Raw genomic sequence first — 14,239 nt, forward strand, 5'->3', positions numbered from 1 at the left:
CTGCATCCTCCCAGGCAGGAAGGAAGTACCTGGGGACTCAAGATCTCTTCTTCGGCTGGGAACAGTGCTGGACGAGGTCAGGGCAAACTTTTATTAACTGGATGATTTAACTCATTTATTATTTGTTTGGTAATCTGGAATGGTCTCCCAGGCAAAAACTGACATTCTATGAAGACTCAGAGAGAAAAGTTGGAGTTAATAGAAGGTAAGGTTTCTAGCCTAACACAATGATAAAAATGTACTTTGATGACAGCCATCAGCTCTTGCGGTAGGTATATCTCCCAGTAAATGCCTGTTACTTTTTATGTCTTTCGTTAAAGGGATGTTACAAAATAAGCCCCTTCAGAACTTCAGATCCTGCTTTGGCTGACCTTCTTCGTTCTTAAATGCAGACAATTTGACTTGGACCTGGGGTGTGGGGAGCAGAAACTGGATTAGAGCGAATGCTGAGTCGAAGAAAAGTGGATGGCTGAACTTGGATGTTCCAAATCAATCCCAGGAAAATGAAAGCCATGCAGGTAAATTTCAAAAACATCACCAGTTTCTTCTACTCATAGAAAGTTGAAGGAATAAAAACAGCAAGATCAGCTGATCTTAACTTTCAAAAACAAAGTAAGAATATAAAGGAATACATTCAACTGACTAACTTCAATGCAACTAGCAATTAAGAAACAAGTAAAAGTTAAGGATTTTTCCTTCCTGTTACTGGCAATCCAGCATTTTCTCAACTCCTTTACTGAGTCTGCAAAGAGTAATTCTGAATTAGAGATCATATGATTTAACACTTGTTCAACACACAGTCTGAGATCATTTTTATGTCAGGGGGATAATTAGTGAGAAAAGAAGATAATCATTTAAATTCCAGGTGCCGGAAACAATATGTTCTCCACAAAGAATACTGAGATTCTTCTGCTTTGCCTGATCCAGAGTGCACTGCAGTTCCTCCAGGACAAGACACAGACCACTCCAGGTTGGTGTCTTTGCTTTCTTTTTCTTTTAAATATTGACTTTTTTTTAACAAATGCAAAACAAAAAAAATCTAAACACAATGCAGATATAGTTCAAACTCAAGAGAATGATAGTCTAAAAGGACAAGTACAAATGGATATAGTTACTAGAGTAAGAAGAAATGAGACACTGGTGAGGTCTACCAGATGGCGAAAAGAGTTATATTCTAATTTATTTCTTATAGTAGCTCTGAGATTATAGTCAGGAAAACAAAGACACAAAGAAGCAAAGCAACTTCCTCAAAGTTATACAATAAGTGACACAAATGTGTAAGTTGATACATTTATTACACTTATTGATTATTCTTTTTTTTTTAATTTGGGGGGACGAGGTAATTAGGTTTATTTATTCTTTTAGAGGAGGTGCTGGGGATTGAACCCAGGGCCTTGTGCATGCTAAGCATGCGCTCTACCACTTGTACTATTCCCTTCCCCCTTATTGATTATTCTTGATGATTATTCTTATTACACTCTCAGCATAATCTGTCTATTTTCAGCTCTGAGACTTGAGTAGAATGTGAAAAACTAAAAAGAATACAAAGAAAATGAAAACTATAAATCTAGATGTAATTCTAAAGATTAAAGGTACAGTATAATGTAGGCACATATTATACATACAGAGAGAAACAGAACAGACAGAACAGAGATCCATGTATCTCTCTAAGACTGTGAGATAGTGATAGAGAGAGAGATAAATGCAAATACGTGATGTGTTGCTATTTTGAAGACCATGTGAGTTTATTCTTCAGGGCACAATGAGCAGTTCTCCTCCACACTTAATAACAGAAACAAGCTACCTGGAGGTCATGGAATCTCTTTTCCAGTCAAGTCCTGAAGAATTACTTTGATAGCCTGCTATTTAGAAAAGGTTATGTGATATGTGTCTAGATATGAAAATAACTTTATACCTTTTTAATTTTTTATTTGACACTTACATATATATATATATATTGAAAAATGATGTCTTACCAGTAAGTCGAGTTAACATCTGTCACCATACATGCACAAAAAAATTTTTCTCTTGTGATGAGGCCTTTTTAAGATTTACTCTCTTAGCAACTTTCAAATACACAACTCTGTATTATTAACTACAGTGACCCTGCTGTACATTACATCCCCAGGATTTATTTATTTTATAGCTGGAAGTTTGTACTTTTTGACCCTCTTCACCCATTTTTCCCACATCCCAACCCTCACCTCTAGCAACCACGAATATGTTCTCTATAAGTTTGGGGGGTTTTTTTTCGTAAGTTTGTTTTTTGATTTTTTTCTAAATAATAACTTTAAACGGGTCCTTCCACCTCAGTGTTTCCATGATTTGTGGGAAACAACACATTTTAACAACTGCAACAACTGTTTTACTGCTTAAAGCCAACTCTATTTCCACCTTTATTCCCATGAAGTACATGGGACCGATGTATTTTTACTTTTATCCCTGGGAACATCTCTGATGTGTTCTGTGTGCTGAATTTGCCATTATTAAATTAGCAAAACAGTTAATCCTGTGTGAAAACAGAACATATTATGATGATATAAACAAAGCATTGATACTGAGAGAATAAGTATGTCCACATGTCCTCAGAAAGCAGAGGAAGTATTTATACTCTTTTATAATCAAGACAAGATTGCCAAGAACTTTCTTAATTATAAAGCAGTACAGAATAAGGTAATCTTGGATTCATTTAAATGGCATAATGACATGGTTTCTACTCCTCCAAGGAGGCACTGTTACTAAGCCAACAATGAGTATTTAAACACAAAATGTGAGATTAACTTAGTCATGCCTTCCCATGTCCGACTGACTAATACTGACAATAAGACTTTGATGGTTCTATCTAGGAGGTGAAACACACACACGCACACACGTACATACATATTTGCCTCCAGTAACCATGTAACAGCTTAAACACACGCATACACATACATCCATATTTGCCTCCAGTAACCGTGTAACCACTTAAATACATACACACACACACACGTACATACATATCTGCCTCCAGTAACCACGTACCAGCTCAGCGTAGCTGAAGCAGTGTCTTCCCATCATCAGACCCATGTACCAGACATTAATGCTTAGTGGTGTTGCTGACACAGTCGCTGTACACAAGGAGTCTGCTCTTTAGATATATTATTAAAAAGAAAAGAATCACCTAGATTTTCCACCTAAATTTCCTTAGGTAAGACACAATGAAGAGGCCTTGTGTGACCAAACTTTTAATTATTCTCATCCAGGGCTGACACAACTCTTGATTAGTAAAAACATGTGTAATAGGAAATGAGGATATTAGTCAAAGGGTACACAGTTTCGGCTGTACCAGATGAGTAAGTCCTAAAGATCTGCTGAACAGCATAGAGCCTACATGTAACAATACTGTGTTGTAGACTTAAAATTTTGCTAAGAGGGTAAGTCTTACGTTAAGTGTTCTTGTCACGCACAAAAAATAACAGTGATAAACAAGAGGGTGGGAGGAGACTTTTGAAGGTGATAAACAGGTTTATGGTACAGATTGTAGTGATGGTTTCATAGGCTTATTTATACTCATCTCCAGATTCAGGTTTTATACATTAATTATGCACAACTTTTTGTATGTCAAAAAAAATTTTAATGTGTAATAAGCCCTTAGTCTAACACATTTTGACAATTTTTATTTTTCTGCATCTTCCCTCTTCCTCTCAGCTGTTATACAAATTGCTATGGATTTTTTTCTGAGAAGATATTTTATGACTATAGCAGTTGAAATCTGAGTTGATTTTCTAACTAGTCACTCTTTCTATACACAGTTTCTTAGACCCTGGGACTGTCCTCCATGTGCTGGTCTTTGAGTACTCTTTTGAATTACAAACCAACAATAAAGGCATAGGTTGTCAAAATGATAGAAGACCTTCTACTCTATGCAACAAAAACTCTCCCAGGGCGTCCAGGACAGGCCAATGCATGCTATTACCACCTTTGCCAACTCTGGTTGGAGAAGGATGTTTCCACCGAAAACACAAGTCAGGAGATGTCAGTGAATATTCTGATAGGAAACAATGAGTTGTCAGGCAAAGCAAACCTGCTAGTTTGCATTAAAATCACAACTTACTACTGGAGGATCTAAAAGAAAAATTTTAAATTTCATTCCATCTAGTAGTCAATCAAAAACCACTGCATATTATATTTTAGTGACTAGCAAAACATAAACTTGGAATGTTTTTTGTTTTGTTTTGTTTTCCAACTGTATGTTTTAAGTCAATGGTTAAGAATCCAGGCTTTGGAGACAAACAACTTGAGTTCAAACCCCAGCTTCACCACTCACTAGCTGTGCGTCTCCTGCAAGTTACTTAACCTCTTTGCGCCCCTCCGGACTATTGTTATGGAAATAGTAACAGTCCCTACCTCATTAGGTTTCTGTTAAGAAGTTACAAAATGCACTTAGGACATAGTAAGTGCTAGTGAAGATTTGAAGTAAAAATAATAATTATTAGTATTTCAATCTTCAAAATGAACTCAAATAAAATTAAGAGCACTGACATACAAGGGACTGAAACCGTACAAACTCAAAACATCTATGTTATCTGATCCAAGGTCTTATTTACAGATGCTCAAACGGGCTGAAAAGTAACTTGTTGCTCAAAGACAGAGTTAGGAATTAACTAGGCTAATTCTCTTAGCAACTCCAAACTGCCACTGTAATATTTCTTCTTTTACTAATCTTTTGCCTTAACCACAGGGCATGTCCTCTCTGGTCTACTCTGCACTGGAAATTCCTCTAAATACACAAGCAAATGGAGATAAATTCATCCATATCAGATTGTTATCTTGTGGCCAAACTGATGAGAATCATCAGATAATTGCAATTTTTCAGTTGAGCTGCCTTAGAAAAGGGCAGAATGGGAGGCTTTCCTAACTATATCATTTCTACTGAGTAGAACAGGGCAGCTCCGTGGCTTTGGGAGGAAAAAAATAGTTACTTGAAAATTAACTTGAAAGGAATGATGCTACTGACCCAACTTCCAAAAGAATACATGTTAGAGAATGCCGGGAGAATAGTAATTACCGTACGGAGAAAATCCAGTTTACACTTTACATCCAGTTTCTACAGGATTTATGTTGCCAGGTGAAAAGAAGTTTTATTTACAAAAGCTAGTTGACCCAACATAAAACAGAAGGAAGTTAAATTTGTCTTTACCTTTGCATGTTTTATTATCTTATTTTCAGCACATGATATGCTGAAAGTTTTCACAATCACTGCCTCCTACTTCCTTTACAAATCTGACCATAACTAGTTGATGAGTTCTTTGATTGTTTGATAATTAATTCACAGTAAAGTATAAATCACAAAAAGTGCTTTGTTACTCCTCCTTAGAGTATATGTCTTTAATACTTGGAATATCTGCTAATTTAGAAAACAAAGCGAAATTTCAATTATCATTAGGTCATAGGTCAAGAGGTGGGGTGCTTTCTGCACACTTTCCAGTGTTCCTCAGATCACACAGGTGGCATCTGTCCACAAAGGACCACAGAGCACAGCTGTAACTCCCGTTCCACATTCTGACCAACTGACCTGATGCATCTAGTCTTTAAGAGATAAAAGTAAATGGAATGTTTCATGGAAGTCCCATCATCTTATTTCTAAAAGGCTGGAAACCACAGTCTTCCTATAAATTTTTTTTCTTTTTTTTTTTTTTTTTTTGGTTTTCAATGGCTTGTTCATACTTCTACAGTGAAAAATCCAAGGAATTGGGGGAGGGTATAGCTCAGTGGTAGAGTACAGTGCTTAGGATACACGAGGTCCTGGGTTCAAGCCCCAGTACCTCCTTCAAAAATAAATAAAATAAACAAATTACCTCCCTCACTCCCCAAAATAACTAAATACATAAAAATCCAAGGTATAAAGCACAATAAACCATACTCTGCGGACTTGAGATCTCAATTATTGAAAATTCCAAGGTCCAAACAATGGAAATGCACAATGGCACTTCTATGAACCATAAAACAATTCTTCACATGAACTTTCACATGGATTTGACCTGGTTCCTCTCTAAATCTTCCCTGTAATTTCAGCTCTGCTTAACTTGTCGAGTTGTCATCAGATTCGCGGATGACTTCAATGAATGTTCTAATCCTAAAGTTAAGCAAGAAGTACAAGGATATACTTTCTTCTTCTTTCAAACCCACAAAAAAATTAGTCATAAGTCTTTGTTGGATGACTTACCTTTACTGTAGCTGATTCTGCGTGAAATGGGTGTGACTCTCTCCAAAGGTATGAATCATTCAGATATTGTTTCAGCAGAAGTTAAGAGAGGTCCGCCTAAAAAAAAAAAAAAAAGTTACAGTAAGTTAGCAGACAAGTGCCTAGTAAAATAAGAGATCTGTTTTCCAGGCATACAGTAATGTTCATAATAAACATGATTTTCAAAAATCTTCAACCACAAATGTCCTAGACTAGCTGGTAAGGGTTACTGTGATCATTAAAACTAGAGCAATTTTTTTTTCCCATTGCCTTTTTTGTATCAAAGGTTTGCTTAACTAATCTGATAATGTTTGAACATATTTCTGTCTAATAAAACCTCTACTTTAAGTGGGAACTGGGGGAGGTGATGGAACTCAAACTAGGTCCTCTGCAAAAACAAAAACAAAAGCAAAAAAATGTAGAGTTCAAACAAGACAGATTAAAGAACATTTTCCTAAATTGCTCTGACACCACAGACATTTTAATTCTCTTCTTGTATGATGTCTGAAAGATTGCTTCAACTGTCCAGTTCTTTGAGTATGTACAGATATAACTGAGTTATTAAATTATTATTTATCATATGAAAAGATTTTCAATTACTTTCGTTACAACAGTAAAGTTACTACATAAAAATAATTTGTCCTCTGTAACATCAAATTTGGGATTCAAGAATAGTAATCTAACTTTCTCTGCACAGCTCATGCCAGTGTGTCCTCCAAAGCAGTGGTTCCCAGTATTTTCTCTGTGTGACTCGTGTGACAGATGACATTCACAAGCTCACGCCCTCCCGTGGACAAGTTCACCCTCAGGCTCAGTTCACCTTCCCCACTGGAATCAATTCTCTTTCTCCACCCAAGGGGGATACCAAAAATGCAAGTAAGTAACGTCATTAGGGAATAACTCTGAATGTGCTCTAACCATTTTAACAAGTAAACAATCACAAATTTCAGGACTTGATTACTAACAAATTACTACATCAACTTGCATGGTACTAAAGTTAAAAAAAAAAAAAAACCATCAGCAAGGTTAGATTTGAAAGTAAATTAAAATGAGTTCATTTCTTTGAATCCTTCTTTTTTCTTTTAAATGAAAATTATTATTTATTTTTTAAATTCTGCATCTCTCTACTGAAGTATTTATAATCGTCTTTTGGATCATTTTGAAAAGCTCTCTAAAGTCAGTATTTTACTTCCACCCTTGCTCTCCAAAGCCACTGCATTGCTTCTATTTTCACTTTTTCTTGATATGTAAGCATGTCATTTGTCTCTGTGCAAATGAATGAAGTAACTGCCAAGAAATCAGTCTTCTTTTCTGTCTTCTGAGGGTTTCTTTGGTGGATCTCTCTGGCATCATTAGTCACGTTGGGTCAGCGCCATGGTTTGTGTCTGACACTCCGTGAACACGCCTGTGCCTGTCCATAAGCGCTACAAGCCCCGTGTCACGCAGACAGTGGACACCAGTCCGGGGCTGCTGTGAGCAGCCAAACTCTCCTCCTCTCCTCCCCAGCAACCGTGATTTCCCTTATCTTTCCAAGAATTCCTATAAACAAATCCCTATGGTGAAATCAAAGCCAGAGATTTATTCTGACTTTTTTTTTTTCAGAAAACATAGGTGGGGAGATAAAAATCTGCATTCACAACTGTCATCCGCTTGTAATGAATGCTCACTGTGTTCATCTCTAGAGGGATAAGGGATTTTCCGTACTGTTTATGGCTTCGCACTTTGCTCCCCCTGTAAGGAAGGGAGTGTTGAAGGAGAGGAAGAACACAGAAACGTTCTCCACTGGCTTCTGAACTCCTCCAACTTGACACCGTTCAGGAAGCCTTAACAGACCCGTTGGTGATAAAATTACGAGGTAGGGGGATTTTGCCCACAGTGAACCAGGGCCCCCAGGACACCCCCACCTCCATCTGGTGATGTGAGTAAATCACATCGTTCCAGGAATATCACGATCTCTTCTCTTTTCCCCTTAACCCTCATTTTACACACATACGACCTATCCTCCAAAATAACCTTGGATATGTATTCACTCGTTCACATGTTCAGCTACCATTACTGAAGACCTACAATGGGTCAGGTGCAGTTCAAGTGCTGGATACACAGCATTTCACAGAAAAAAACCCCAGCCCTTGTGAAGTTTACATTCTAACGAATGGTGACCAACAATAAATAGGCAAATGCACAGTCTTTCTGATTGTGATGCACCAGGAAGAAAAAGTAAAGTAGGAAAGGGGGGTGGGGAGCTCTAGGCGTGAGAGTAATTACAATTTTTATATGGGCGGCCAGAGAAGACCTCACTGATAAGGTAATATTTAAGGTGGCAGAGGGGGAGTGAAGAGTGCAGGGGTTAGCCTTGCTGTATCTGGAGTAGAACCTTCTAGGGAAAAGGGACGGAGAGTGCAAGGGCCCTGAGGTGGAGCGTGCCTGGTGTGTTTGTGATTCATGCTATGATCCAAGTAACTGATAAGAGATTAGCATGCCACCCTCCCTGAATATGCCTGTAAGAGCCAAGGGAGCCTTCAGCTCAAGGATTCCAGACGTTAATCAGGAGGAGGGAGAGGTACTCTGATGCGCTGTCAAGACCGTGCTGAGGTTTTTGTCAGACAGTTGCTGCTTTGCACACACTTCAGTCCAGCATCATCGCAATCTCATCACATGGTACAACCGGTCTATGACTTATTTCGAAAAAAAATCTTTTAAGATGTTGCTTCAGCACTCCATTTAGACCCAAGGATAGACAATTCTGTTTTCCCTGCTGAGCCGAATCTCATTTTGCAGCTATCGTGCCTTCCTCCAATTTTCTGGCCCCTGAACAGCGTTGACAATTTCCTCAGGTCATTTGGTTCGGGGACTTTGCATCTGAGTAGTCATCCTTGTTCACTGACTCACGAGGAGAAACCTCTGGGGAACAGTCGGACACTGTGACTCATGGTGAGCAAGCAGCTCACTCACTGTCAGGGTGTCAGGGACCGTGCTCTCAGGGCTGACCACTGCTGCCCCCAGTGTGGTGACTTCATTAAAGACATCCTGCCTTCTCCGGGCTAGGCCGTGGGGCTTGCAGTCTGCAGGGCTTTGATTATTACTCTGTAAGTTCTAGCTCAGAAAGGCAGCAAAGCTTTTCCCACCCTGCTATTAGAGGCCCCCATGCTCCTCTCTCACTGCCTAAGGCAGAGGCGGCTCTAGGTCCATCTACCCAGAGAGCCCACGAAAATTTCAACATTCTGATGGTGTCAGTCATGTCACTCATGTCTTGGCATCTGTGGAAAAGGACGCTGACTCCTTTTCTAAGATTAAGGGGAAGGACGATCCACCCCCATTTCTCTACCACCAGGGTAAGACAATCTTCTCAGTTGGCCCCTGAACTCCTCCAGCTTTGTGCTGCCACACCCAACTCTGGACACTGTATCCCAGACACTTACACCTCTTAAGTATCAGCCAGGTCACTCTGAAACCCTGATTCACACGGTGTGCTATTTCTCTCCTGCTCATGCGCTGCAATGTCGCTGGGAGAAACACACAAACACCCACCAACACACGTGCATGTGTACGTGCATGCAAGGACACACGTGCCTGACAGGCACAAACAACACAACCCCAGACCAACATCTTCTGACCAGATCCAATTAATGTTATAATATATATAATATTAATATAGTAACTATATTATATATGACATTGATACAGTAACTCATCCATAGTGGATACTTATAATATTAGTATATATTAACTATAATACATACTATTATATATTATTATTAACTATATTAACTATTAACTATAATATATACTAATATTATTGTAAAAAATAACTAAATTAATATATTAACTCATCCACAGTGAATATTTCAAACACCTTCCCCTAAAATACTCTTTTTTCTTATAATTAGTTCCTTCCAGTATATGTGTTTGGTTCAACAAATCTTTACTGATGATCTAATATGAGCTGGCTACGTGGGGCTGAGCCTGCTCTGAACATGATACGGCCTCTGCTCTTAAAGAAGTAGCAACCTTGAGAAAGAAAAGTAACTGAAGTAGCAGACCTGACTGAACTAACCACAAAAACCATAAACCACAATGTGACTGCTGCTGCGCAGGTTGTATGAACCATTTTAAACAGAGCCACAGAGAATGAAAGGAAAGTTAAGTACAGTAATTGGATATGGAGAGAAGGGTAAAAGGAGAACTGAGGGTGACTCTCAGGTTCCTGGCGTGGGCCAAGGTGACAAGGCAGCTGAGGAAGGAGCAAGCTTGGGCTGGAGAGGTGTAGAGGGATGCAGAAAGCTTTCTTGTCAGTGTGCTGAGTTTGAGATTTCCTACAAAATTATTACAGTGGTTTGAGGTCCCTGTGAAATAACCAAAGGGTAATGTCCCATGTTTGAAGTTCAGGAGAGAAAGCAGTGATGGCTTTGCACAATGAGAGTGGCTACAGAATCATGCTGGGTACCAAGTAAGGAGAAAAAATGGAAAGGAAAGAACTCAAAAGGCATAAGCATTTGACAGACAGGCAGAGAATAAGGAATGGTTTGAGAAAAAAACAGCCGAAAAGACGGAAAATTCAGCAACTGTTTCTGCCTCCTAAATCTACCTGCAATTGTGTTCTCTCTTTTCAAACTGCTTGCTAGAATTTTCTCATTGGATATGCTCTCTAATATCTCAATTTAATTTTCACCAAAAAAAAAAAAAGCTTTTACTTCTGACTTTCCTACTTGTGTCAATGTGATGGGGAAAAAAAATGCTTTTTTCACAGATAAATCTGAAACCCCTGATTCTTCACCAACAGCATTTATGCTTTGAGTTACTCTGTCTCCTTCACAATTATTCATCCTTTAAGAATCAGTTCACCCCACCAGTCCACCCCAGCCCCTCTAAAGACGCCTTCTCTCATCTCATGGTCCAAAGCTTGAGTTAGGTCCTCTCTTCCCTCTGTCTGCTTTGTACCCTGCATATAGTTCTACTACTGCATTTGTAATAGTTTACAAGTTAGTTATAGTTACATTATTTCATAAGCATCAATTTCTGTTTCTTGGATTACTCATCTTTGCATCACCAATAAAACACAAATTAAATGTTTACTGAACAAAGACAAACTAAATGTTGAACAAATGAAGGAACAAATGAACGGAGCTAACCAGAGACAGATGTCTCCTTTCATTGTCCTTCTCAATTTCCCTAGATGTATTTCATATCTTTTCCTGTATCCACATACCCTTTATCAATCAACGTAAGCCTCCTGGCCACAATAAGCATTTTTTAATGTTGTAACAGCCCCACATTTCTGTGCTTTGCTTCTAACGCATTTCATAGGACAGCAACCAGATTTAGCTCTCATCTCTTTGACATTCATTCTAATATATATACTCATTGGGACTTTTCAGTGGAATTAAATGGTCAGCCATCTATCAAATCATTAGCCACTTGTACCATGATGATTTATAAAGTGATTTTTAATGTGGGGGTGGGCAGGGAGTAAGGAGGCAATGATAGTAGGAAAGGGATCCATTAATTTTTATTGGTCTTTATGAGAACTTTTTTTCACAACGTTTGTTTTAGATCATATTAAGATATTCTAATAAGCTAATCACCTATGTGTATGTGTGAAATTGAGTAAGCTGGGAAACACAACTCAGATATTTTGAATATATCTAGATGTTAAAGCTAATTATTTACACAAAGTACATTTTTTAACTGATGTATTGTAAGTACGTGTCTGAAGAAAAATACATTTACTATAATGTTCAGGTAATTTAGGGGGAAAGACCTGTAAGTTAAATCTTTCACATCTTGGTAGCACTTCAATATATTTTTAAAGCAATCAGCACTTCATTGGAAATGGCATTTGTTCTTGTGCAAAGAGATTTAGGAGACTGACTCCCATGCCAGGAGCTAGAGAACCAGCTGCGTAAGATCCAATCTCCAACAAGTCCCTTCAACTCACTGAGTCATGAGTTTCAGATTTTTAATGAGGAAGTAATTCAAGAATGATATAGTGCGACACTGGATTGTACGTGCATTGACACCTTTTCTCAAAAGCCTTACAGCCAAGGTCTTATAGAGGAATACACTCCTGAAACTGACTTTGACAGCCTCCAGGGGACAGTATATAATAACCCAAAAGAAATAAAATTTGCATCAGCTTTTTCTCATTCTGGAAGCTATAATTATCTTCATTACTAAACAGAAATCAAGCTCTAGATAATGAAGCATAAAAATGCTTGCCCATAGGACTTAGTTGCAAAAGCACTAACTTTAGGTACGAAATAGTTTCCAGGGATGATTTGTGAGTGTCTTGGTAAAGCTTGCCTTGTTTAATTAGGAGTTTTCCCAGCAGTAATGGGGAATGAGAACTATCACCAAGGTGCGCTACCACCCACATCCAGCTCAGGAGAAAGGAATGGACACTAAAAGGCATTCTTCTCTCCTGATTCAACTACACAACCAATGTTTACTGAGAGTCTACCATGGTACTCAGCACTGTTTGAGGCACTGGAAACAGTGGGAAACTAAGCAGACACTCCTAGATACTCAGTCCTCAATTTAGCCACTGACACTTAAATAACACTATGAGAAAAGTCACTCAACAGTTAATCCCTAAACAAACAGAGAAAATGTGGTTCCCAGCAAAAAAAAAAGGGAGTGGTCCTTGGCAGCTGGGGAAGAAAGGGACTAAGGAGGAAATGACCATTGCACTGGATCTGGAAAAGGGGCAAGGTCAGAAGTGGGGAAAGCAGGTAGCAGAGACTAGGGGAGGGAGAGGAAGGCGCTTGTAACCACAAATGGAACTCTGCTATTTTGGCCAAATTTGATGCCAAATGTCTCTTTCTAGTAGCAAATCAACCCTTTATACTTTCATAGGCTCTTCCAGTACTTCAACCTCAATAATTAGCCTTTCTTAGAAATCTCCTAATCTGGTGCTGATTTTAGTGTCTCTTTCAAGAATAAGTCAACTTAATATTTACACTTGCAATAATAAAATAACGCCATCATTTGTTGATCTCCTAAGTGCCAGACACTGCAGAACCCTTCGCACAGATTTCTGATTTAATCTTCACAACAGCCGTATATATTGGGCGCTATTAACCCCATTTGACAGACCTGCAAACTGAGGCACAGAGAGACTGTCCAGGTCACACACCTAAGTAACTACTGGAGAGGGTATTCTGACCTCGAATTACGCTTCGTGTAGGGGATTTTATAAATCATATCCAAGAGTCTACCTTTCCCTTAACACCCTGAGAATTTTCTCCTAGTCGAGGCTAGTTAACAACGGGTCAAAAAACTGTCCGTTTGGATCATGTGTGATTCTTCTAATAACTTTCTCCCTGAGCCAGAGAAGCGGCAAACCTGCCGGAAGCAATGAAGGGGCCGTGGGGAAGAGGAGACAACCACCTGAAATCCTGCTCCAGAACCTTCGCTGCGGGAGGGCGGGCCCCACGCCCCGCGGCCGCGGCGAGGACGCGGGTCGCAGGCTGTCTCCTCCGCGCCCCCGGAGCGCTGGGCCTCGCGCGCGTTCGCAAAGCGCTGGACCTTCCGGCGGCCTCGGGCGGCCGGGCCAGGTCTCTGGCCGCCGCGGGTCTCGGCAGCCGAGAGGAAGGCCAACCTCGGGCGAAGAGGGGGTCGGGGAAGGGCGGGCGGCGGGGCGGGGCCTGACATTCAAAGTCCCCAACTCGGGGACGTCACGGCTCCAGGTGCGCGTGCGGCGCGGGGCGGGAGTCCCCCGCGCGCTCCCCTCCTCCGCGCAGTCCCCACCTGGGCGGGCAGCTCGGCCGAGCTCCGGGCTCGCTTTCCTGGCGGAGGCCACACCTGGAACCGCGCCTCTGGGCAGGGCCGCGCGGCCGCCTCGGGGGAGGGGACCCTCGGGGGCGCGGGCGCCGGGGAGGAGCGCGCGCGTGCTCGCGGGGACGCGGGGAGCCGGCGGCGCCGAGCGGTGCGAGCGGCCCGAGGCGGAGGCGCGGGCGCGATGGCGCGGGGCGCGGGGGGCGCGCTGCTGCTTCTCCTGGTAAGTGTGGGGAGCGGGGG

General features: G+C 40.5%; 2 protein-coding genes across 4 annotated transcripts in view; one reads left to right on the forward strand and one right to left on the reverse strand.

The window, feature by feature from the left end:
• Positions 1 to 14,239, reverse strand: part of DSC1 (desmocollin 1) — a 274,987-nt gene that overhangs the window by 260,446 nt on the left and 302 nt on the right. The window contains exons 1-2 of one of the 3 annotated variants that reach the window (XM_074352203.1): positions 13,970 to 14,080; positions 6,206 to 6,301 (exon numbers count right to left, since the gene is read on the reverse strand). The gene's annotated coding sequence lies outside the window, so the exon portion shown is untranslated. Of the gene's footprint in view, positions 1 to 6,205; positions 6,302 to 13,609; positions 13,750 to 13,969; positions 14,081 to 14,239 lie in introns of those variants that run through there. The other 2 variants (XM_074352202.1, XM_074352204.1) reach the window with 2 other exon arrangements.
• The window catches only part of DSG2 (desmoglein 2), a 35,141-nt gene continuing 34,923 nt past the window's right edge, over positions 14,022 to 14,239 (forward strand). The window contains exon 1 of the mRNA XM_074352201.1: positions 14,022 to 14,219. Coding sequence (XP_074208302.1) covers positions 14,181 to 14,219 — 39 coding nt within the window. The 5' untranslated portion in view covers positions 14,022 to 14,180. The remainder of the gene's footprint in view (positions 14,220 to 14,239) is intronic.

This window comes from Camelus bactrianus, chromosome 24 (genome assembly GCF_048773025.1).
Source record: "Camelus bactrianus isolate YW-2024 breed Bactrian camel chromosome 24, ASM4877302v1, whole genome shotgun sequence".
In the NCBI taxonomy this organism is placed as follows: domain Eukaryota; kingdom Metazoa; phylum Chordata; class Mammalia; order Artiodactyla; family Camelidae; genus Camelus; species Camelus bactrianus.